Here is a 26,891-nt window from a genome sequence, read left to right as displayed (position 1 = left end):
GGGTGCCAGGGAAAGTCTGGAGGCACCTCCTGCCACAGGGAACAAGGTAGAGAGACCCCTGAGATGCTAGGCTGCTGAGAAAACCTGTCAGAATTCATGACCCCCAAAGTCTGCGGAGCTTCCGCACCAGAGAGCAGTGTCAGGCACCTGAGAAACAAGAGCACAAGGAAGTGAAAAACTGGTCAGGCCGGGAAGCAGTCAGTGGAACAGGGTGAGTTCCTGCTCGGGACATGGCGCTGGCTACTGGGCACTAGGGAAGCCGAGTAGGGAGGTGAGCTGTTTATGCCTGCACATGGGGCTGCAGTTGTGCACCCCTCTGCATCAGTGTGTGTGAGTGGGTGTGTCCGTCTGTGTGTCCATACCTATGTGTTCATGCCAGACGGCAGCCTTAAGTGTCATTCTGGTGCAATCCACATTTGTTCTGAAAGACGGGATCTCTCACTAGCCCGCAGCTCACCAAGTAGATCAGACTGGCTAGTCAGTGAGCCCCAGAGATCTACCTGTCTACATGCCCCGAGCACTATGATTACAAGCACATACCACGACACTGGCTTTTTCATATGGGCTACGGGGTCAGACTCCTATCCTTGGCACTTAACTGACTGAACTATTTCCCCAGACTCAAGTTCCACCAGGGGACTTAAGAGGAAAGCTGGTCACAGCCACTGCGACAGTCCACCAGGGGACTTAAGAGGAAAGCTGGTCACAGCCAATGTGAAGAGGAAAACCGGTCACAGCCAATGTGACAGTTCACCAGGGACTCAGAGGAAAGCCGGTTACAGTCAATGCAACAGTCCACCAGGGACTCAGAGGAAAGCCGGTCACAGTAATGGGTCCCAGAACACAGAATCTATCATTCCTTTCAGGTGGACTTCAGACACTGAAAAATTAACACAGCCACAATGATACCCTGGTCAGAGTCCCCAGTGATTTCAATTAGTCAGATGTAACTAAATCTAAAACCGACAAAAATGTCCATTACTAGACAAGACAGATACACTCTGTCTAAAATGTCAGTGTTCTCAAAGAACAGGCAAGCATGTGCAATACATGTCACCATTATCTTCCCCTTTCTTCTCAGAGCCATGCTGGCAGGTGACATCTGTGAATTTCTGTCGCAGCTAATCTTAAGAAAAACACAGGGACTCAGCAGTGTGCTAAAAGCTCTGAGGCCCCTCACCCCCTCGATTTACACCTCCGGAGACTTTCAAACACACAGCAGGAGGCAACAGTCCACGGGGAACTCAGAGGAGAGCCAGTCACAGCCAACGATTTAGAGACTGCTTGAAACTAGTAATGGGTCCCAGAATAGAGAATCTATCATTCCTTTCAGATAGACTTCAGACAGTGAAAAATTAGCACAGTCACAATGAGACCATGGGGAAGCATAAACTCTGTGTCTGCAGGGAAGGGATGTCTTCAGATTCGAGGACTTGCAAAAACACTTGTCCACTCTTAAGTAGAAGACAATTTATTTCTGAATAAAATGGAAGGAAATACTGGGAAAAGAAAAGCATGGGAAAGGTGAGGAGCAGAGGCAACTGCTGGGGGGGGGGGGGGGACAGCAAAGCTGGGAGAGAGGGAGTGTGAGGGAGAGACTCACTACAGGGGAGAGCCTGCACACACACAGGACACCTTGCTACAAGCATGTTTTTTAAAACATGGTGAAATACAGATGGCACTTCAGCCCTGTAAACCCAGAACTCAGGAAACTGAGGCCGGAGCAGCATGGCTTCAACAACTAAAGACTTCCAGACCAGCCTGGTCACAGCAAAACCCTGTCTCTAAAGGGGAGTGGGGTGCTGGAAAGATGGCTCAGCAGTTAAGAGCGCCTAGTGGCTTACTGCTGTTCTGTCCCAAACACCCACCCACATCAAGCACTCCCAACTGTCAGCAACTTCAGTTCCAGAGATCTAACGCCCTCTTCTGGCCTCCGCAGGCAACTCCATGCATGTAGTGCACATAAACTCACGCAGGTGCACATACACACACATAAAACAAACAAATCTATGTGGGCTGTGGGCTGGAGAGTTGGGGCAAGAGAAGCTCTAAACAGAAGGAGGTGAGATAAGAGTGTCTGACTTCTGGCTACCAAAGGCAAATTCAGGCAGTGTGGTAGGTAATTCATGCCTCGTGGGTTTCCAGCACCCCAGAAAGAAGGCTGTCTTGGAGAAGCCATGTTCAACTGTCCATTCTTCACATTCTAGAAGAGTTTAATGATCCTCTCCCTGCTCAATAAAGCCCATTAAAAAGAAATCAACCACCAGTGCTTACGAGACCCCACAGAATACTGTTGGTTAATTCTGCCAGTACTCCAGGATGTCTCTTAATCTTTCTTACATAAATACATCTGGAAGAACCAAAGGGCTTTCTTACTGTTCTGCCCTTCAAGAAAGACCTTATATTCCACTGTAGTGCACAGAACAAAAAAAAAAAAAAAAAAAAAAAAAAAAAAAAAAAAAAGGTCCTGAGAACATCCTACCGTATAAAAACAATACTAGAACAGAAATAGTCACAGCCTATGTGATTTCTCTAAAATCTCATTAAAAATACTGACAGAAAGCAATGAACACCACGGCAGCCTTGCTGGACTTCACTGCTCTATCCTCTTGCCTTGGCTTCTCAGTAACAAGTATGACCACACAGGAATTGTCACAGCTCAACTATAACACTGATCTGAGAATCCTAAAAGGAGGCTGCCTTCATGTGTCAGTCCTGGGGTCCAGTGGGGGAGGAGAATGGCAATCACTCCTTTAAGAGAGAGATGCCAGCGTTCTGTTCTTGTTCTACAACATAGAATCCGCACTACTGGTGAATAACTAAGTATGCAGGGACGATGTGAGACACAGAGGCAAATCACAGGTTATCCTTACAGAATACTTTCCACCCCTAAATATCATTTGATGGTCAAAATTATATTCCTTCTAAATAAAGCTAAGAGACTGCCAGCCCACCTCCCACACTCCAGAAAGAAGCACTGAAAAATTTGTAAGCTCAGGTAGAATTATATATCCTAGAAATAAACTATGTTTCTTTAATTTCTTTTAAAGATGCTGTCCTTTTGTTACAATTCTTTTTTCTTTTTCTTTTTTATCCCGAGACAGGGTTTCTCTGTAGCTTGGGAGCCTGTCCTGGAACTAACTCTTGTAGACCAGGCTGGCCTTGAACTCACAGAAATCTGCCTGCCTCTGCCTCCCAGGTACTGGGATTAAAGGCATGTGTCACCAATGCCCAGGCTTGTTACAGTTCTTTAATCTCTAAAGAGTTGGTAGTCTAAATTTCCCAACAGAAGTTCTGAACTGGATATGGAGCGCACGCCTGTGGCTCGAGTACTTGGAAGATACAGGCAGGAGGATGAGGAGGAGTCAGCCATCCTTAGCTGCATAGTGAGTTCAAGGAGACCAGAGATACGTAAGAACAGTCTCATGGGAGAAAGAGAAAGGAAGGAAGAGAGGGAGGGAGGGAGGGAGGGAGGGAGGGAGGGAAGCTAGCTGAGTAGGTTACAAAGTCCTTTGATCCCAGCCAGTACTTGGGCTACTAGTGACTTTCCTCCCACCAGCCAGACATTCACAAAAGCAATCCCTAGAGCACAGCTGTGATCTCCCTCCCACAGTGAGGCCAGAGCCACAGGGCTGAAGGTCAATGGACCCTAAACAGACCATTGAGAACAGGGAAGTTCTCCCTTCCCAGAAGTCAGGAAACCACCCTGGGCGACCCTTTCTGGGCAACAGGAAGCTGATGCAAGGACAGGAAGTAATTAGTGACTTTCAGCTATACAACAGAGAGCTTCATCGAGTTTCCTTTGTTAGTATTTTTGAAAGAATTATACAAATTGGCTACAAAAGAGAGGAAATAAAGATGATCTTTTTTAAGAGACTGAGTCTCACCCTGTAGCCTTAGAATTCACTATGTAGACAGAGATCTTCCTGTCTCTGCCTCCCCAGTGTGGGGATTACAGGCCTTCAGTATCACACTACACAAGAATGACATTTTTTAAAGGTTTCAGGGCACCCACACAACACAAGTCTGCCCTCTTGCTTCCTAGCTTTTCCTACAGAATTCTTCAGAATAAAAGCCTGGATTTACCTTATCCACAGTTTATCCATTTCCTAGCTGGGCAGCTCATTCTTCTGTGTCAGAGTATGTATGCATGGGTGTTAACAAGTGGGCATACTGAGCAGATGGCCAACGTCTGGAGGCCAAAGGTGAACATCAAACCTCTTCCTCAATCACTCTTGGCTCGTCCTTTGAGACTGGATCTCTCTATAAAGCTTGCTGATTGGCTGAACCCACGAGCCATGAGCCCTAGGGATCCTCCTGTCTGCCTCTGAAGTATTTAATGCTAATGCTCCAGGCCACTGCTGTGGGTTCTGAGGATCCAAATGCAGGGCCTCATTCTTGCAAAGCCAGCGCTTCACCCACTAAGCCATCTCCCCAGCAATGCAGTTCATTATAAAAATCCCACTGGTTGGTGAACAAGCCTGTTTATGGACCAGCAGCCACTGCAACTACACAGAGCTCTCCTCGGTTTGAAGATCACCTTGGCTCCTGAACTAACATAACAGGATGAACAAGTAGATCGTATTTCACAGCTGTCCCACACCCAAGAGGTCAGGGATGGCCAGAGCTAAACAATCCTAGGATAAAGCAAAGACTCAGTTTGGCCTGGAATGTGGTCATTTGCCTCAAGGGAAGGAGCAGTAGGTGCTGTGTTCCAGCAGCAAGGTGAATCAGGTCCAGGTCAACCAGAGACCAAGGCCTGCAGGAGTGGGAGGTGAGGGTGAGGAGGTAAAGAGTGGTCCTGTTAAAAGCCGGTCTTTCTAATTTGTTTTAAGATTTATTTATTTTATTTATGTGTGGTTGTTTTGCTTGGGTGTACACGTATGCACTACAGCATGTCTGCTGCCCGAAGAGTTCCAAAGACGCCATCGAATCCTCAGGAACTGAAGTTATAGACTGTTCAAAGCCACACTGTAAGTGCAGGGAACCAAACCCCTCCTAGAGCAGCAAGTGCTTTTAACTGCTGAGTAATCTCTCTAGCTCCAATTTATTCAGCTTTTAACGTCACCCTTCTCATCAAAGGTTTTTGTTTCTGCTTTAATGAGATCTCTTTATATAGGCTATATTGGCTTAACCATGAGATCCTCCAGCCTCAGACTGTGGAGTGCAAGGACTTCAGGTGTGCAGCAAGATGGCCCAGTATGTGGCCACTACCCTTATCATATATGAGAACCACCTTAGCAACTGGCAGGCACCTGGACAACCACAACTACCACCACCAAGGCAAGTTCCATATTTCCCTGTCTAAAGTATCTTTCCACATTCTATACGGCCGGAATTGGAAGCCTGTCACCAGAATCAATGAATGGAAATACAATGCAAGCGACTATTTTCTAGTAGTCATATTAAAAAGGTAAAAAGAGGGCTGGAGAGATGGCTCAGTGGTTAAGAGCATTGCCTGGTTTTCCAAAGGCCCTGAGTTCAATTCCCAGCAACCACATGGTGGCTCACAACCATCTGTAATGAGGTCTGGTGGCTTCTTCTGGCCTGCAGGCATATACGCAGACAAAATATTGTATACATAATAAATAAATAAATATTTAAAAAAATAAAAATAAATAAAAAGGTAAAAAGAAACAAGACTGATTTCAATAAGACATTCCATTTAAATCCCTATGTCCACGTGTTGTGGAATAATCTTTCTGTACACTGTGAAGATGTGTCACTCTGACTGGTTTAATAAAAAGCTGAACGGCCGATAGGTAGGCAGAATTTCCAGGCACTAGGAGACAGGAATGCAACATGGACAGAGTAAAGGTAATAAGGCCATGAGGCAGAAAGTAAAGTAATAGAAATGAGTTCATTTCAGTTACAAGAGCTAGTTAGAAGAAAGCCTCAGCTATTGGCCAAGGTTTCATAATTAATAATAAGTGATTTGGAAGCTGGCTAATGAGACAAAGACTAGCTATATACAGGCTCAGAGGATGAAGGTGCTTGTCATCAAAGCTGAAGACTTGGGATCACCCACATGGCAGAAGAAAACTGATTTGCATAAGTTATCTTCTAAATGCTCCATGTGCCCCCAACACAAGTACCTGTACACACACACACACACATGTGAGCACGCAAATAAGCAAATAAATAAACAATATCTGATGCTCTATCATTATAACAAACAATTTGTATTTTAAGTATTAAAAAATATATTAAGCAGGACATGGTGGTAGCACATGCCTGTCTTTCAGCTCTTAGGTGGCAAATGGAGGATCAGGAGTTCAAGGTCATCCTCACTCTGGAACGTACAAGACCTATCAAAAACACTAAAACCAAAAAAAAAAAAAAAGAAAGAAAGAAAGAGAGAGAGAGAATGGAGTAAAGGAAGAAAAAAAATTAAATTTAATATTATATAGTATATATTAAATATATAATATTACATATAATCTAAAAATGTAAATATTTTCCTTGGCAAGCCACTGTGTACTTTTTCTTAGAGAATGCTTGAACTTCCGGTAGCTACACATGGCCAGACTCTACTGGACAGAGGAGCCCCACCATCTGCTCTCCTGATTTCCTTTCTTCCTCTAAGAATCTTGCAGAAAAGCTTTTGCTGTTCCCTGTATCAGAACAACAATGAGGGAGGGAGGTGGTATATACCCTACACACAATGAAAAACACAATGAAAAGACTAATGGCTATGTATGCATTAGCGTGTCACTACCTTCTTAGCTCGTTCATGACTTTGAAGGCTTTCTTCATGTGCCAGGGGTTCACCGTCACCGGGCAGTGTTTTTCAGTATTATCATCTTTTGAATCGAGAGGCTTCAGATGACCCTGCTTTGTGCATCTGTAAAAGAGAAAAAAAAAAAGAACAAAAAAAAGGAGGGGAGGGGAAGAGAGACAAAGATCTCATTAAGGATAATTTAGTTCTGGCTTGTCAGGCTACAAAAGACAAATTGAATGCCTCCCTCCCTCCCTCCCCTGCTCAGTTAGAAGAAGGCTGTCCTCAAATGAGAGTAAGACACAATTCAGAACGGTCACTATGGTTTCTACAAAAAAAGTGGGTAATTATCTCCCTGGTGTCAAAGATCTGTCAAATAGAAACAAGAAAGATTCGGAGGAAATGGCTTAACAGATCTTCCCAAACAAAAACACAGCAAAATGATCTCCGTTGAAAATCAACTTGCTTTTTACAATCAACCTATAGTCATATACATATACACGTATATGACATGTATGTGTATGTGTGTATATGTATAGTTTGCTTACAAACTAAGAAAGAAACACGGCTGCACTTCATGCAAACTGCAGATACAAAATCTGATTCAGATTTGCTCTCGGCAAAGACACTTAGCACGTGTATTCTGGGCCTACATTAGAAAGATTAACCACACCAACTAAAGTTTACTGGGTTCTAGACATGGCTGATTCTGTGAATAACAGCATGATCTCATTATTTATAATCGCCAGGACAATTCTATTAGCCAATTATCATGATTAGCTCACTTCACAGACGAAGAGACTGAGGCAGCCGGGAGGAGGCTGAGTGACGTAGTAAATAGTAGAACCCACCAGACCTGAGTTGCCACTGGTGCTCACTACCACTTCCTAGACCAGAGTATTTAAGTTTATGTTCTCTTTTTAAGGAAAGCTTTGTTTTCATTTTGTGGCTATGTATGTGCATGTGTGTGTGTTGGGGGTGATTGTCCATGGAAGCAAGAAGGGGGTGTGGGCTCCCTTGCAGCTAGAGCTACAGAGAGTTGTCAGTCACCAGATATGAGGATTAGGAACATAACTCCAGTCCTCTACAAAATCATCAAGCACTCTTACCTGCTGAGCCAACTCTCTAGCCCTTTATTTACAGCATTCAAGAACCCAAGACTATGAGTGTTGTTATATGAACTATTCTTTCAAGATGTGGAGGCAAAAAAAAAAAAAACTGACAAAATTGGAGAATTAAAAACTGTGTATTAAATGAACAAAAAGGAAATTCTGAGAGTGATAAATGTATAACTCAGAAAATTTACTGTAAATAATTGAACTGTGTATTTTTCATAGAATGTAAATTATGCTTTAAAAAACTGGGGTTAAAAAACTGGAGCTGGAGAGATAGCACAGAGGTTAGGAGTACTGGCTGATCTTGTAGGAGACCTGGGTTCAGTTCACAACAATCTGTAACTTCATTTCCAGGGGATCCAACACCTTCTTCCAACACCCTTTCTGGACACCACATATACATATGGTGCACAAACACACATGCTAGTGGACATTCATACACACAAAGATAAAATCAATAAATTTTTAAAAGGAGGGTACCACAATAACCCCACTGGAAACCATGCTTGTGTATGTACTACACAAAGAACAGGAGGAAGGATCCCTTAGAGCGCATGCTCCTCCCTTCCTGCCCTACTTCTAAAAGGGTGGTTCCTTTGTAAAAACACTATATTATGCACTCATTCATGTAATCAACTTTAAGTGCACATCGAAGAATAAAGCAAAGATTCCTGTCCCTTGCAGTCTGTGGGAAGGGGACACAATAACCTGGCAAAATCAGGAAAGTGGGCAGGTGGCATATCACAAAGTGTAAGTGCTACAGGAGAAAGGCCAGGGAAGACGGCAAGAGCAGGAAGCGTCGGATGATGGCAATGAAGGGTGAGTCTGCAGTACTCAAGTCTGATCGAAGAAAATAACTGGGAATTGAGATCTGAACAAAGGCCCCAAAGGTGAGGAAGGCATCAGCAGTGAAGGACAGTATGCGCCACTGACCCTTCGGCCAGAGTAAACAACTGGGGCTGAGAAGAGTAACAAGGGCTTCAGCCTACCTTTTCAAAAGGCCACTGACTGCTGGGTGCACAGCTGCACTGGCTAGGTTTATCATCAACTAGACACAGCCTAGAGTCACCCAAGGAACATCAAATGAAGAACTGCCTCACTCAGACTGGCCCGTGGCCATATCTGTGAAACACTGCTTTCATTAATGGATGCTGTGGAAGACGCAGCCCACCATGCATGGCACCATCCCTAGGCGGGTGGGCTAGGGCTCTAGAAGAAAGTTAACTGGACAAGAACCAGGGAGCAAGCCAATAAGGACCGTTGCTCTAGGGTTCTGCTTCGGGTTCCTGCCTTGAGTTCTCGCTCTGGTTTCTTGGTGACATTGTTATCTGGACATACAAGCTGGAATAATCCCTTTCCTCCCCTAGGCTGCTTCCAGACAGAGTGCCTCAGAGCACCAGGAAGCAAACTAGAACAATAGTTCACGGGGGTCAAAGGTGAAAACAGGAACCGGATTTGGATTCGGCAGTAATGGCCGGCTTCCGATGTGTTTAAGGAAGAGGCTAAGATTTGTTGACAGAATGGATGTGTGTGTCAGAGTCGGAATGACTCCAATATACTTTAGTCTGAGCATGGAGGACTGGGTTTCCATTACTGGAACAGGGAAGGTTACAGGCGGAACTAGTTTGTGACGTAGGAAGATTGTCACACAGGTTGGTACTGACGTGGGGACACAAAAATCAACAGGAAAAGCAAAAATCTAGCGGGAAGACTGGTGAGATGGCTGAGCATGGAGAGACATTTGCCAAGTCTGAAACCTAAATTTTATCCCCAGGACCACATGGGAGAAAGACAGAACCATCTCCAGGTCCCACATGGTAGAAAGAGAGAAACAACTCCCAAAGTTGTACACACGCACATGTGCGCGCGCACACACACACACACACACACACACACACATATGCACGCACACGCACACATGCGCGCGCACGCGCGCACACACACAGGAGCACGTGCTGTAATTTGTTTTCTTTCTTTTTTTTGTATTTAGAAGGTGATAGAATTCTGAGAATCACTGGTTATACAGACAAAGCCAAAAAGCAGGCTAGATACACTGACAGCATATGAAGCCAAGAAGCAGATTTTCAACATTAAGGAAACCTAGAAAATTCAGCATAATTTGCTCAATTTCCCTAGTTCCTGAGTAGCGCTAGTGCAGGACATGGTTTCTAGCAGGCCTGTCTACCAAAACCAGGCATAAACTCTACGTTCCCCTGTTGATTTCTTTTTTAAGGCTAAATAACTATGAATGAGCACCGGGCACTGCCTCCAGGCGCAAATTCCACGGCTGGGGTGAGGTAAGAGGAGCCTCACTCCATTAACTATGGCCTTTGGGAGGGAGAGTACAGAACAATTTAAGAAGGGGTCCTAGGGCTAGAGAGGACGGGTCAGTGGTTAAAGAGTACTGGCTACTCTTCCAGACTTCAATTCCCAGCACCCACACAGTAACGCATAACCCTTTCTGTAGCTCCAGCTGAGATCTACCACCCTTTCCTGCCAGCTGTGGGCACCAGGCATGAGCAGAGTGTACAGACACACACGCAGCAAGGGGTGTGTGCGCAGAAGTTTACCCTCAAAACCACACTGCGTGTGCCCAGGTACCCTTGCCTGATTCCCTTTTGAACAAAAAGCAGCCTTCTCCAGGAAACTGCCTGCCTTCTTGAAAATATCAAAAGGAGATACTTTTTCAGGTTCCTTCACCTTTCTTTCCAACTCTACACTCCACACCTGTTCTTATTTGATAATAAGTCACTCGCTTGCCTATTGTTATAAAAAAAAAAGTATCTGAAAGGGGATTTGAATTCCAGTGCACAGCAGGGCTGTACATGAGACAATCCTCAAGTCTTCCTTGACTGACTGACTCCACAGACCCCCCACCAGGCTGGCTTTGTAACTTAGGTGACTTTGTCACTCCACTTAGTAACAGTCACCACATCCTCAGACACCAGGAAAATACCCTGAAGAATCTGAAGACAGTGACGATTTCAAAACCAGTCATAGGGTTAAAAGCACACCAACTTAGACAGGACCGATAATCTCTTTTGTATGATTTCATTTGGAACAGTAGGTTTTTTGTTGTTGTTTTTCTTTTTGGTTTTGTTCTCAAGGATGAGGACTAGAAATATCACGAACGGGCTGGAGAGATGCTCAGAGGTTAAAAGCGCCTGTGCAAGCATGAGGACCTGAGTGTAGATCCCAGAACCCACACGAAAAGCCAGGCATAGCTGTGGACACACCTCTAACCCAAGTACTGTGAGGGGCAGAGACTGGGGGAATCATCAGGACTTGCTGGTGACCGCCTAGCTCCAAGCTCAGAGAGCCGCTGTCTCAAAACAAATAGGTTGCGACTGACAGGGTATATGTGGCTAAGTGTTTACCGTCAACTTGACATAAACTAGAGTCACCTGTGAAGTGGGACCCTCAATTGAGGGATTGCTTCCATCAGAGTGGCTCGTGGGTGAGTCTGTGGGGAACTGTCTTGCTTGTTGATTATGGGAAGGTCCAGTCCACTGTGGATGATACTATCCCTGGAGTGGCAGGCCTGAGCAGAATAAAAAAACTAGACAAAGCTAGAGCCATCCAGCAAGCAGCCTCCATGATTTCTGTTCCACGTTCCTGGCCCGACTGCTGACAACCTAAAAGATGAAATAAGTCCTTTCCTCCCCAGCGTGCAATTGGTCATGGTGTTCATCACAGCAACAGAAGTCAACGCGGACAGAGCAGGACAGCCGGCATCCTCCTCTGATACAGGAAGGCATGCCCATGTGCTTGTGTGCACAGATCACACACACACATACCACACTCACATACACAAAGGTTAGCAGAAAATCCAGTCTAGGTCTGGAGAGGCGGCTCAGAGGGTAGAGCTTATGCTGTGCACACATAGAGACTAAATCTGATTCCCTAGCACCCACGTGAAAAGCAGGGAATACAAAACACACCTGTAATCCTAGCACTGGGGAGGCAAGGAAAGAATTTCTGGAACTTGCTACCCAGCCAGTCTAGTAGGATGCAACAGCAAGTCCCAGTTCCCAAGAGAGACCCTGTCTCAAAAACTAGGATGGAGGACCATTGAGATGGCTAAGCAGATAAAGGCCACCAAGCCTGACTCTGAGGACCCGAGTTTGATTTCCAGAACGCACACAGTGGAGGGTGAAAAACAACTCCATAAGTCGGCCTCTGACCTGTACATACACACACAGGCACATGCACGCACACACCACACCACACACATACATGCAGACATACACACACCATACACACACACCACACATACATGCAGACATACACACACATGTAGATATATACACCACACACATATACATACCTACACACATGCAGACATGCATATATACACATACCACACACACATGCAGACATACATATATACACATACCACACACACATGCAGACATATACACACAAACATGCATACATACACACATACAGACATACACACATATACACACATACACACACATCACAAAGAAAAACCCTATCAGTTTCTCAAACTACACAAATCAGCCCTCCTCGTATAAAGAGCCAGGCAAGCCCTTTTCAGAACTAGGCATGTCAGAATGGTGGCGTCTCTGGGGGTAGGGGTGAGAGCAGCTAAGCATGATTTTTAAAAACAACAACAGGTGATGTAATGCATCCTACCACCCACTTAACCTCCCACCCCAGACTGATCATCCCAGATTGAGAACAAGCGCTCTAGAGAATCTGGGTTGTTCATAAGTTTAGCGCTTTCCAGGAGAGATGATGCTACAAGTCATGGGGATGATAACGGCTGCAAAATTTCACAGGGGACCAAAGACACCGTCACACATAGGATGGAAAGACTTGGCCGCCCCTAGGTGGCCACCGTCTCTGCTCTCCCCTCTGCCTGTTCACCTCAAAAGCTGCAAGACTCCCAGCTTGCAGTGAGTCACCCACCACTACTCACAGATTTCTGCCAAGTTCACGTCAGCAGCTGTTGTTTTCAAAGTCACCATCCGTGCTGTACTGCTCTCAAGTTCCCCAGGACTTCAGAACGTTTCTCCTGTGTGCTCGCACTTCTCCCTGCCAAACTCACTTTCAGGGGCTTGGCAAGTTATTAGCCACGATCTGCTCAAAACAAGACCAGCTATTCGAAATGCACACTAGAATCTAATGAGTGTCCTCACAAATATCTGTCACGCCACGCTCTAATAAAACTCCCCAACAAAATGCTCTCTGAGCTCCCCAATGGCGCCTCCTAATAATCATCACCTTACGGAGAGGCAGGGAAAGCAATAGGCTTTCCTCATTCAACTCTTGTTTCATGGTGGGGCTGTGAATTTTTTGCAATGTTCTAAGGGCAATTTTTCTTCAAATGTATGGAATTTAAGTTTAATTGGACTTTAACTGTGCCACTGCACAAACTGTAATCTATAAACTTGTGGTAGTCACTAAATAAATGTGTCTTTTAAAAAAATGAAAATGTCTTCCCTATAACACACAGAGCTTAGACCAAATGGAGGATACAGTTTAGGGGTGGAAGAACACTACTTAGGATGTGTGAGGCTCTGGGTTCTCCCAATAAGAAAGATTGGGCTGTATCTTCAGTATGTAGGTCCTTAGAATTGAGTACGACACATTTTGTGAGATTAAACTCCTATCCTGCCAGTATTGAACAAGGCCTCACAACCTCCTACCTCTGAATACGAATGTGGGTGTTGCTGCTGCTGTTGTTGCTGTTATTGTTGAAGGAACAAGCTCTGATTTCCCAGATCTGGAAAGGAAACGTCTAGAAAAGCCAGGCATGCTCAGTTTTACTAAGGAACAGCAGTTAAAAACTAGAGCCCTGAGCCTACTGGGGGGCAGAGGAGACATCTCTTCTCTTCTCTGCCTGGGCCCTGGCTGTGTGGCTTCTGTTGAGTGTGGGGGGAAGTGCTGGCAGGGGGAGGTGGATGGGATGTCTGAGGTTGAGAGGTTGATGGAAGTTGGAGCATAATTGCTCTCTGATAGTAGAACAATGGTGCTGTAAAAAGCTCCACTTCAGTTCAACCCAGCTCGCTCCTCTTCCCCTCCCACCTACATGACAAACACAGCACAATCAGGCACTTTTTGTCCCTGACAGTGACTATTACCAGGAAAGGGATGGGGTAAGAGCATGTCTTATGCAAGATCAATCTTTTAAAGAATATCTCATAAACAATTAACAAAGCACGACTAGAGAAGAATTTTTCTGAGATGATAAAATAGAGAAAAGGAGGGTGATGAGCCTTTCTAAGCATGTCCATGTCTTTTATCACTCATATGTATGGGTGGGTGTGTATGTGTACATACATACATATATACATACATACATACATACATATGTAAATTCTTCTACTTTATCTAGTACGGTCATCACTCAAAGCAGCAATCTGTTCAGATAATGGGCTAAATTTTCTAGCATCTTCATGGGGGTTGATGAAAAGCCACTCAAAGACAGGAATCAGGTGGAGAACCAAGTGATAATCCCGTCTATGCCACTATGTCAAACACAAAACAAGTAATCCTGGACTAATATGGAAGGTAATTACCCCTCGTCTACTTGTCTCTGGATCTGTCTAAGCAATAAAGCCCCTATGAATGCAAACATAAAGAAGATAAACGTTGATGTTAGGAACTAAATTGAATATGGCCATGTGGCTTGATTCACTTTCTTGGCCCTTCCATTTTAATTGCAACACTCAACTTGAAGTCATTAGAAATGTACAAATAATCATAGCTGTTAGTAAATCACACATATAAATGCCCACTGTATATCTGTAATAAAGCAGGATGCACGGGGCTGAGCCAAGACCCTGCTCCAGTTTCCCATCCAACAAGGAAGTCACCGCTAAATGCCAAGAAATGGCACAAATCAGGACACATATGCAAGACTGCAAATTCCACAGGAAGTAAACAATGATCCAGAAGGGGCTGAAGTCACAAATTAAATAAAACTGTGAAGGAGGAGGGCTCAATAGGGCCCTGCAAGAACTCTAAATTCATTGTGTGGAGCAACAGGCGGGGCTGCAGACCCCGGCTTATGATGGATGTTACAAAGGGTAAGGCATACAATGATTCTGGAAAGTCTGATGGCAGGCCAATGCCTCCTGGCTGAGTATGTGGCTTTGATTAGCCATGTTCTATGGCTCTAGGGTGCTGAAAGTCTAACATGGACTAAAAGGCTATGAGCAAAAACAGAAGGATCTAGGGGCCGATGACTGAGGGTGACTTTAAGGTGAAGGTGACTAAGGTTTCAAGTAATGAACTCCACGGACACGGGAACCTAAGGCTCTCCAGCTCCTGCAGACAGACGCGATGTGGAGCATGAGGAAAGAAGGAAGAGTCAAAGGCTGACTGAACACGGTGTCGTACACTGGAGCTAAGAGTAGACGCTCCAACGGAAGCCCCAGATTCCTTTAAGCATGGATATAAGTGTTGACTTTGGATACAGATGTGTCCCACAAATAAATAAATAAATACTGAAAAAAAAAAAAAAAGAACCACCCACAGAACTAACCTGGGCTCCGAGGGGCTCACTGAGACTGAACTGACAACCAGGGAGCCTGCATGGGACAGACGAAGGCACTCTGCATATATGGGACAGCTGTTGCTTAGTTTACTTACGGGACTCCTAACAGTGGAAGCAAGGGCTGTCTCTTTTGCACACTTTTGGGACCCTACTCCTTATACTGGGTTGCCTTGTTGAGTCTTAATATGAGGAGAGATGTCTAGTCTTACTGCAACTTGATATGCCATGTTTAGTGGATATCCAGGGAACTCCTGCCTTTTTCTGAATAGAAACAGAGGAGCAGTGGATGGGGAGAGGTGGGGAGGAGATGAGAGAGGGAAGGAAAACTGCAGTTGGGATTTAAAAATAATAATAATAGCAATAATAAATAACAAAAGGCATTTTCAAAGAAGATACAGATGTCTCAGTGCTCAGGAGGCTGAAGCAAAAGGGTTCCTATGTGTTTTCGGTCAACCTGCGCTACACTGTGAGGCTGATGTTAGGTGAGACACCTGGCTCCCAAAACAGCAAAAAGGTACAGATGGGAATATAGACGAGACGAAGTGTGGATTAAGAAGAACTGGCCAGGACCCACTTGGAAGAGAAGCAAGTGCTGCCTATGAACAGCTGCAGAAAGCACAGAGCAAGGCTGGTGGTACAGTCCTGTAATTCCAGCACTGAGGGAGCGGAGGCAAGAGGACCAGAGCTCTTGGCCAACCTGGATACCCAGCAGCATTCTGTCTCAGAAGGGAGGGAGGGAGGGAGGGAGGGAGGGAGGGAGGGAGGGAGAAAAAAGAAGGTGATTGACACAGAGATTAGACCAACGGTTTTTCAAATACATATAAGCTAGGAAAAGCAATTTAACTTGCATTTCCTCGGCCAGAAAGATAATAATAGGAGACATACACGATAAGATTGTTGAGAAGATTAAGTAAGGATGAAATTATGTAAATCACATTCAGCAACTGAAAAACCAAAGGAGGAGGCCAAAACAAGTGGTGTCATAAAAAGCAAAGGCTGCTGCTCAAGACAGAATCTGTGAAAGAACTAGTCAGAATATGTGAGCAGATGTCAACAACCCAAAATGTAGGAAGGTGCAGTGCACGGCATGCCAAGTACACTGGCTGGAATGGTGTTAGCTCAGTGGGAAGACGTGCAAGGCGGCCTTCCTGCTTGCTCTTCCTTCCACCTCCAATACCGTCCTTCCTCGGCCTGAACCAGGTCACCTCTTCAAAGACATCCCGGAGGCTACCCGAATGACATCCATCCATCTATCTATCTATCAATCTATCAATCTATCTATCTGTATTCATCATCTGTCTGTCTGTCTATCTCTATCCATCATCTTTCTATCTATTATCTATCAATCTATCTATCCCTATCCATCATCTATCTATTATCTATCACTATCCATCATGTCTATCATCTATCTATCAATCCATCATGTATCTATCAATCTATCTGTCTATCATCTATCAATCCATCTATCTCTATCCATTATCTATCAATCTATCTATCATCTATCAATCTATCTATCTCTATCCATCATCTATCTATCATCTATCCATCATCTACCTATCATCTATCTATCAATCTATCTATCTTCTGTCATGTCCTACACCCCCCACTATTTTCTGTCATGCCCTACAATTAAATGTTTGCTTACTAAATCAGCTTCAACTGTGAGACAAAAGGTTTTGTTGTTTTCTGAAAAATCACCAAAATTTAGCCACACTAGGTATTCAATAAATGTGAATTAAAAAAAAAAAAAAAAACCACCTGACCTGACCTGACATGAGTCACTCAAACAGTTCAGCAGGGAAAAGTCCTTGCCTGGATTCAGTCCCTAGGGCCCACACTGTAGAAGGAGACAACCAACTCCCAAAGGTTGTCCTATGACCTCCACATGTACACAATCACATGTGACTGTATGAACATACACACGCACACACCTGCACATACATACAAACACGCAGAGTACACAAAATAAAAATGTAACAAAAATGTTTCAAGAAATGAGAGATACTCTACTTCAATATCTAAGACTAATGAAGTGAGAACAAGAATGTACTGCAACGCACTCTATGACACGCGAGCCAGTACACCGCAAGGCTGGCAGTCCCCAGCCCGGACCTTAGAAAGAGCTGCAGTCCCACAGCATAGCCAATGCACTACAAACCTCAGGCTTCAACAAACCACTTTGTTTCCGTGACAAAATGAGGGTAAGAAACAAGTTTTCACCAAGTTCAATCTATACAACTAAAGTCCTATCCCTTTGAGATGCTCCTTCTACTTGAGAATGGTATTATGATAGCCCCCTTTGATAAGTGGTAACAGTTGCTAATCACTCTTCCACAGACACTTCTACTTTGAAACATAAAATATGCTCAACTTCACTTTTTCCTTTAAATGGGTCACTGAAATCCAAAGACCTGAAGCCTGTGATCTGATGCAGCCCATCCTTGGCAGGCTGGAGTCCTTGGAACATGGCTAACAAGTTGTCTGGCTGTGCTGGAACACCTCCGATGACAAGCATCTCCAGAGACGCAGAATCACCCACTGCAAACAGAAGGGTGCACCTGAGGCATCACTACTCGGCTGAACATAAAAACAAGACTGCATGGCCAGTTAGGCGGCCTGAAAGAAGGAGCTAGGAAGAAAACGAGCTAAGAAAACTGTTCCATCGGACATGAAAGGGATTCACACAATCGGAACCTCACAGTCTTCGATCAGCCTAATAATCAGAAACTCCCTTATGCAAATAACTGTAAAGGCTACAATATGAAAAGTACCCCAGAGGTCAAGGAGTGTTCAGTTTCATTCCTTCTGCACAGCTCCGTTTACTACCCCAAATTCCCTGACTCATTAATTCATACCTAATTTTTTAGTTGCACATCTTTCAGATTTGACCAAAAGGTAAAAGTCCCATGGTCTTACTACCACCTAGACTGCCAATGAAACAGAGCCTACATGCCATACATATTCAAGTATGCAAAAAGACAACAAGAAATGTGAAATACAGTGGCAATCAACGAGACTCCTCAGAGGACAAGAAAATGTTGGAGGCAGAATGGAAAAGGCAGAAAAGAGATGAAAATGAGGAAATAAGGATGTAGGCAGAGATGCCTGCCACCACTCCAAGACAGGCTAAAGGGGGCAGGGTGGGACCAGAGGGCAATGTAGACTTAGCTCCACAGAAGCCCAGAGAAAAGCACCATGAGAAGTGCCAGGCAGGAACCAGCATCCAAGAATTCGCACATTGAATGAATTACTAAACAGACACACAAAGAGAATTCCGAGTCCCTGCTTCCCACCACATTATCTAAGGCCCCTTAAGTCCAGGTCAAACACCTTGCTTTGCCTTGAACCTCATAAAAAGCTGAATGCGCCCTGTGACTTCCATGAGCCTCCATCCTCACCCAGCTCCAGACAGGAAACCCAGCAAATGCCCTTGCCAAGACCTCACCTGCAATCTCTCCCATCAGACAGCATAATCCGAGGAGAAAGGAAGTTAATGGGATAGAGGCAAAGAAAGCGGAGGGTCAGAAGCCAGAAACTGTTTCTAATCTTTAGAAACCTAACAGCAAGCTAGCGAGTTCTAGAAGGTGCTTGATTCTGGATCTACCTAACAAAAATAAAATCTATTTGTATTTTTCATCAAATGGATTAAACAATGAAGAAGTCTCTGCAGCTTTAGTTCCAGTGATCGAAAAATGTTTCTATGATTTGCTCCTCGGGCTCAGCGCTCCAGGCTTCTCCTCCACTCAAGTCTCTATCTAGTTTCAGAACTACAGATGAAGTATCAATACCAAAGGCCTGAGCTGAACATCTATTCCATTTCTCCCATTTAAACCATTTTCTCAGCCTCTTCTCCCTCTAGGGCCTGTTTTTCCACACACAGTTTTTTTTGAACCTTCATCCTAAGATCCTCTTGTTCCGTCCTTCAGTTCTCTCTGCTCCAAAAGTGAAAAGGGACTGTGTTTAAATGATACAAAGGGGCCAGTGGGGAGGGCAAGCTCACCATCAGCAACTTATCTACACATTTGTATCACAGTGTGATGTCTATATGCAGAGAGTATATTCTGCCACCAATGCTTCTGAACCTGGCTGGAAACCTCATGGGCTCCCACTACACTCAAGCTGCTGAAGCAATCTACAGATATGTTTCCCAGGGGGCTCAGGAGGCTTCCCCAACCTGCTGGGGAGCGTGAGAGCGCACATCACAGCCTCAAAGCCACCACCATCGGTCAGCATCTGATCCCTTGCTTCTTCTATCATTTCTACCAGCCCAGAAGGAGCAAGCCAAGACTCCTGTCACCCACTCTTCAGAGCCCCATGACCTGTTCCACTCAAACTCAAAATCCTGTAATGCACCCACAGAAACTGTGGCTTTATAATCCTATTCGGACTCATGAAAGGATTCAAAATACAAAAAAAAAAAAAACATGTTCACCGCAAACCAAATAGCCTTATTTTAGCTGGAATTCTGCCAAATAGCCACAAGAGGCTGGCGAGGAAGAAATGTGATGGAGTGAAGGTAGCCAAATCTCATTGAAAACCGATAAGGCTCCATGAATCAGATCGAATGAAAAGGTATACCTCTTTTCAGAGTGAGGTTTGTCTGCGGTTTGAAAAGTCAGATCCAAAGGACTCTGCTCCTTCGTAAAGGTGGAAGGGACGAGGTGGGTAGGGGGTGGGAACACGGACCGTCTAAACTCCTGGAGATTTACAGGCCACTTTTATACAGGCGTTTTAAAAACAAAACCCCTTTTCAGTTCTTATTTCTAGAAAGTAATTTTGCTGCAGGTGATCTTGCATGTACTTGGGCACCAAGGAAAAAAGACACCTGTGCCTAACAGGTAATACTATCAACGTGCCCCGGGTACCAAGGGAACGAGAGATGCTCTGATTTCTGGATAAAAGATTTTCTGCAGTGCCAGGTAAGAGATCACATGCCCTAAAACGGCCGCAGCTCATTTGGAGTGATGTAAAAGCTCCTCGGATATTAATTTTATTAGAAATTCCGAGAAGCAAGCAACCTCAGATCGCATTCATTTTAGACTCCAGGCGTCTGGTACTTTCCAGTTTCCTGTGCATCCTCTCGCTCCCTACTAGAAAAAGGGTGGGCGAGATGGGCAGCAGCAGCCCATGCATGACACGGGGGGTACCCACAGGGCGATCACAGTCGTGTGCCCCCCCAATTCCCTACGCACAACCCCATCCCGAACGTTCAATTCGCCCCGAGACCGGGAAGCCCCTACCCATACCCGCCCGGCCGGGCACAGTCCGGTCCCGCGGTCACCCTCCGGACTGCGGGCGCCGCGCCCCGTCACGCCCCGCGCCTCCCCATCGCCCGCCGCCCCCCGCGATCGCCGCGTGTCCTCCGCAGCGCCGCGCGCCCTCCGCAGCCGCACAGCTCCTCCGCCGCGCGCCCCGGGCGCCCGCTCGCTCACTCACGCGGGAGGCAGCGGCGGCGTCTCCATTGTGGCTCCTCGCGGGCTTCAGAACGCAGGCAGCGACCGTCGCCGCCAGCACCATTCCAGCCGCGGACGCCGGCACGGTCCGCCCGCCCAGCCGCGTTCCATCCGCCCTGAGGGGGCGCAGCGCTCCTCACCGCGCGCCACCACCTGCGGCGGCGGCCCCCGCGGCCATGGCCCGTCGGCCCCGCGCGCTCCTGTGCCTGGCGCGGCTCCCGCGCTCCCCCGTGTGCGGGGCGGCGACGGCGACGGCGGCGGCGGCGATGGGACGGGCGAGCGCGCGGCTCGGCCACTTCCGGGTTCTCCCGGCCGGCGCCGACGCCGTGACGGGCGGGCGCTGCGGCCTCCCGCGGCGGAGGGACCCCTCCCTCGGCGCCGCCCCTTCCTCCGCGGCGTCTGGAGGCGGCGGCGGGCGGGCGGGCGCCCGGAGGGACCGGGCACCGAGGCTGGAGGATGGGCGGCGGGGAGGGCTCTTGCGGAAGGGCCCTCGCCTGGGCACGGCTGGCTCTGATTCACCGGCGTGTTCACGTCCTGCTCTGTGCGTCCGAGTGCCTTGCCCCGGGCAGCCCAACCGCTGCCTTTCCGAAGGGGGAAACCGAGGCAAGAAAAAAGGGATCGGCCTGGCCAGTGTCCCAAGCCTGGAGCTAGGGGTCTTTTCCTGGGTGTCCCTGATCTGGTCCTTGGGCAAGTGAGATGAGCACCTACTAAGCAGAGCTTGGGGATGTGACAGAGCAAACGCGGGTCGCTGAGTTTGGCGAGCAGCCCTTTTGGACGTGATAAGAGAAACAATGAGCAGAGGATGGATGCCCGCTGTGAAGAATTAAATTGCGGTGAGGATAGGGCCTGCTGGATGCTGAGTGATCAGGAAGGCCTCTTGAGGTATGGGTTAAACAAAGATGAATCAACATGAACCTTGAGTAACGCAAGGCATGAGTGCCCAGGGCAGAGGCAAAAACAGTGAGGATCCTTGTCAGCAAGATGCCTGTCGTGTTGAGGAAAAGGTAGAGCAGGAAGGAGGGGACTCTTCTCCCAATGCCTGCTAGAGGAAGGAACCCCTGGGAACTTAGAGATGGGAATTCTCCAGTTCCACTCCAAACTTACTGTCTCGACAACCTCGAGGTAGAGCCAGGATTCCCTGCTTGAAGGAGTCCTCCAGATGGTGCTGGCGCCCGCTAAGGTCTGAGACTCTATTACTGTAGCTGAGCCGAGACCATTACTGACCAAAATGATTACAGTTAGCTGTATAAGTGATACACACAGGGAGAGACAAAAGCATACAAGATTAGCTTAGCCAGGATGAAAAAGAAAAATGGCCTGGTCTGGAGTCAGAGTGATTGGAAGAAGAGTTCAGATGCTAGAAGCTAAAACACTCAGTAGAAATTGCTGATGGCTCGGGTGTTAGAGAAAGTAATGTCCGAAATGGTCCTTAGGCTTCTGAGGTTTTTTTGTTTGTTTGTTTGTTTGTTTTATTTTTTTGGTGGTGGAGGGGGGTTCAAGACAGGGTTTCTCTGTAGCTTTGGAGCCTGTCCCGGAACTAGCTCTTGTAGACCAGGCCGACCTCGAACTCACAGAGATCCACCTGCCTCTGCCTCCCGAGTGCTGGGATTAAAGGCATGCGCCACCACCGCCCGGCCCAGTCCTGAGGCTTTTGATTTGCTGAAATTGAAGAGAGTGGGAAAGAACAAGTTGAGGGAGGGGTGTATTTTAGAGGTTGAAATAGAGTAAACTGAGATCTGTGTTAAACACTTACCTGATAGCTGTAGACAATGAGGTACGTGTGTCCCGAGGGCACTTAAATTTGGAGGCTGCCCCATGTAGATGATGTGTAAGGCCACGGGTCTAGTTGAAGTCAGCACTAAGTGTAGCTATGGAAACAGAGATCAGAAATGAGCCCTGGGGCACTCCGACAGTAAGAAGATAAGATGAGGGCTGAGATACATCTCTGGAATAGAGTGCTTCTTGCCTAAGGACCACAAGGTTCCATCCCTACCATTGTCAATAAATACATAAATAAAAATAAGATGCTGCCCAAAGTGGTGGTGTGTGTCCGGGATCAGAGCATCTGGTCAAGGGAAGATGCTCACTAGGGGCCTGGTTTAGTAACAGAAACTACTCCTTGCCGTGAGCCAGCATCACCACGTCCTGGTGCCAGTATGGAGTTACCATCCACGGGGCCTGCGTGATGCGTTGCTTGGTGTTAGTAATGGACTTCTCTGAGCCATAAGAATGCTTGCTTTATAAAGTGAAGACCGAAGAAAATGAGGGATGCAGAGCATGTTTGAGCTCACTAGTTCAAGGTGAATGCAAAACCCTGACTGAGCAACGTAGGGAGACTGGGTCTCTTAGTAAATGAAATTAAATTAAATAGGGGACTGTAGTGCAGCGGTAGTGTCTAGTGTACACAAAGCTCTGGCTTCAGTCTCAGCCAGCCCTCAGGGAAAAAATGTAAAGGATGTGCCCATCTGCTAAGCACATACTATGAATGATAGCTGCCTTTACATCTATCTCCCCCTGGTTCAGCTTTGTCCATCACAGTTTTCTACTTAGTGGATCCAGTCCCTCTAATATCCTCATTGTTTAACCGGCCTTTTCACCAGCACTCCCTCTGGAGTTTCAGGAGTAAACCTGGAAGGGATGCTTTTTTAAATCCATATGAAGTTCAGTCTTGGGGTTCAGCATGAGTCTGAAGGTCTAGAATCCTAGTGGCAATACCAGCTAGCTCCCTTTTTCTCTGGACAGGAAGAAGAGCTGGTGTCTGCATCAGGCAAGGGTTGATCACACGTCTCACTTAAAGATCTTGAAACAATTTGAATATGTTAATTCACTCTGAGCCCTTGTTTTAGGGGAAAAATGAAAACAAACAAACAAAAAAAAAAAAAACCCTGTCAGAATGTTGGCTTTCAGTCACAAAGCAAACTTGGCCTCAGATCAATAGCAGCTTATGAAGTCAAAGTCTCCTTAGTTTTTTGTTTGTTTTGTTTTGTTTTTGAGACAGAGTCTCACTGTGTAGCTCTGACTGACCTGGAACTCTCTATGTAGTCCAAGCAGGCCTCCAACTCACAGAGATCTATCTGCCTGCCTCTACCTCCCAAATGCTGGTTCCATTTTCATTTTGAAGTGGGCCAAGTAATTTCGCAAAGCTAGTCTTTGGTTGGATGCAGTCACGACACTTAACCCTGTCTCCCCATTCACAAGAGAAGGTATATAAAAACCCTTCACAGGATGAACTCAAATCCATCAACAGGGAAGGTGGCAGAGAGGTTGTTAAAAGTGCCTTCAATTGTCCATTTTGCCCTGATGGAGGAAGAGACACCTCAGGGAGACGCCATGCTCCCCGCTCCTGGGAAGATGCAAACGATGAAGCTCCGACCCAGGATGGACATAGGCTAGAATCTTCCCGGTAAGACCGGTGCTACACAGATGATAAGAAATGGGCTAGTCCAGGTGCGAGAGTTAGCCTAGAAGAGGCTAGATAGAAATGGGCCAAGCAGTGTTTAAATGAATACAGTTTGTGTGTTGTTATTTCGGGCATACGCTAGCCAGGCAGCCGGGGTGCTGGGGACGCAGCCCCACCGCTCTTATTACTACATTGCCCTCTTCTTGGGAATACAACTTAAGGCCACCACAAGATTCTGGTTCCCTTTCCCTTGGCTTAAGGACTGATTTACACATACCGCTATTTAACCCTTCCTCTGCTTGGGATTTTAGCTACCTTGGGGATGGGGAATGTGTTGCTGGAAATGGACCTACAGCCTTGAGCATGGAACCAAATGTTAAATCATTCATCTACACTCCTAAGTGCTGATTTTTTGTTTCTTTGTGTTGTTAGGGATCAGGGGATTGAACAATCCAGGGATTCTTGCATTCTCCATCACTGGTTTACATTCCTAGCCCTTGATTTTATTGGATACAGGCTTTTGCTGTATGTCCAGGCTGCCATTGAACTTAATATTCACACTTCTGCCTCCTGCCTCTGCTTCCCAGGTTCACAATTTACAAGCATGTCAGCCCTTGATTTTTCTTATTTTTTTCCTTTAAGATTTTATTTTTATTCTTTATGTGTTTGGGGGGAATCTGTGTGAGTATTCACACATTGTATCCAGGTACCTAAAGGCACCTACTGGAAGAGTAGGTTGGATTACCTGGAGCTGGAGTTCCAGGTATTTGTGAGCCTTCCAATGTGAGTGCTAAGATCAAATTCCCACCTGCTGTGAGAATAGTAGATGCCCTTAATAGCTGAGCCATCCTTCCAAGCCCCTGATATTTCTTATGAATCCTTCCCCTTTGACAAAAGGATGGACCTCAGAAAAGTACTTGCATTTGTTACTCTGGTGAAAGAGAACAGCCCCTCAGACATTAGAATCTAAAATCAATGTGATATCGCCAGAATAGAGCACTTGCGGGAAGATGGAAGCCACAGGTGAGCGAGTGCTTGGCAGTAGCCGTGGCAGGAATTACTTAAACAGGGTTGAAATTGGATGTTGCAGTAGAGCTGATGGCAGGACATGTCAGGCACAGACATTTGTGTCACGGCAAGAATCTCAGGACTGGGAATGCGTCTGTGTGGAAAAGACTGCACATCTCTGTAAAACACTGAGCAGGTCCTACACTGGAAATCTGTTCCACTAGAAAGATGGAAAGTACATGAAAAAAAAATCACTCATTCAAAAATAGATAAGCTGGGGCTGGAGATGTAGGTTTTGGTCCCCAGCACCTCATGAAGTGAGGCTTGGAGCTTGATTCTACCATGGGATAGATGGGCACGCATGCGTGCGTTACACACACCTATAATCACAGCACAGGGGAGGAAGGGGAAGGCTGGTCAGGACTTCAAGGTTACCCTCTACTATTATTTGAGTTCAGGACCCACCTGGACTACGTGAGACTTTCTGTCTTAAGATATACAGATATACAGGAGGCTGAGCAGGACCATGTGAGTCCTGGAGTACAGGACAGCTTGAGCAACCTGAAAAGACCCTTCTCTAAATTAAAGACAACTAGGAAACGGTTTGAAAAGTCTTAGCTTTTGTACTACAGCTAGCCTGAAGGGCATTACTTAAATTGCTGCACGCTTTTGTTTGTATTTTTTTTAATTTATTTATTTATTAAAGATTTCTGCCTCCTCCCCGCCACCGCCTCCCATTTCCCTCCCCCCCAATCAAGTCCCCCTCCCCCGATCAAGTCCCCCTCCCTCATCAGCCCAAAGAGCAATCAGGGTTCCCTGATCTGTGGGAAGTCCAAGGACCACCCACCTCCATCCAGGTCTAGTAAGGTGAGCATCCAAACTGCCTAGGCTCCCACAAAGCCAGTACGTGCAGTAGGATCAAAAACCCATTGCCATTGTTCTTGAGTTCTCAGTAGTCCTCATTGTCCGCTATGTTCAGCAAGTCCGGTTTTATCCCATGCTTTTTCAGACCCAGGCCAGCTTGTTTGTTTGTTTTTAATGTTGGTGGGGTGGCAGAGGCTAATCCTCACTAAGTAGCTCTGAATGGCTGGAACTCCATAGGGAGAGTACCCTGGCCTTGTATTCGGAGCTGCCTGCATCCATCTCTCCAAGAGCTGGCTGGGATTGAAGCTGTGTACTACTGAAAGACCCCCAGTGCTGGGGAGACTCTCACTCAAGTCTCGGGATAACACGACCCCCCCCCCCCCCCAGTAACTCACGAGAGACCGTCCTTGCTGCAATCACACAAGGCTTTAATTGATGAGATGAGACGGGAACCAGTGCACTGGGGCCGAGACTCATAACCCACGCAGGGGAAGAGTTCAACCCCGAGTGACTGGGAGAAGGAGTTTTTAAGGGAAGAAACCACAGCCCAGTAATCCAAAAGGGTCAAAGAAAATTCAGTGATGGTCACAAGGGGGCAATTCCCTGCCTCTCAGACCACTCCCAAGGTCATAATCAGCTAGTTCCTAAAACTGTACCATGATAATCACAAGGGAGAAATTCCCTGTTTTAAGATTATTCTCAAGATTACAATCTAACTTTATCTTCAGCTAGTTCCTGAAACATAGTCACTGGACCGGCTAATCCTAGATTTTTGATTCTTCTCTTCCTGCTGGGGGGGAGGGGG

The 26,891-nt window shown here is 46.2% G+C and overlaps 1 protein-coding gene across 1 annotated transcript in view; it reads right to left on the bottom strand.

The window, feature by feature from the left end:
* Positions 1–21,078, bottom strand: part of Klhl2 (kelch like family member 2) — a 113,975-nt gene extending 92,897 nt beyond the window's left edge. The window contains exons 1-2 of the mRNA XM_041674427.1: positions 20,798–21,078; positions 6,719–6,844 (exon numbers count right to left, since the gene is read on the bottom strand). Coding sequence (XP_041530361.1) covers positions 6,719–6,844; positions 20,798–20,823 — 152 coding nt within the window. The 5' untranslated portion in view covers positions 20,824–21,078. The remainder of the gene's footprint in view (positions 1–6,718; positions 6,845–20,797) is intronic.
* Between the last annotated feature and the right edge of the window lie 5,813 nt (positions 21,079–26,891).

The sequence above is a fragment of the Microtus oregoni genome, unplaced genomic scaffold, assembly GCF_018167655.1.
Source record: "Microtus oregoni isolate MIOR12 unplaced genomic scaffold, Mior012 000025F_ref0000491, whole genome shotgun sequence".
Classification (NCBI taxonomy): Eukaryota; Metazoa; Chordata; class Mammalia; order Rodentia; family Cricetidae; genus Microtus; species Microtus oregoni.
Note: the sequence above shows the minus strand (reverse complement) of the source record. Positions and strands in the feature narration are given on the sequence as shown.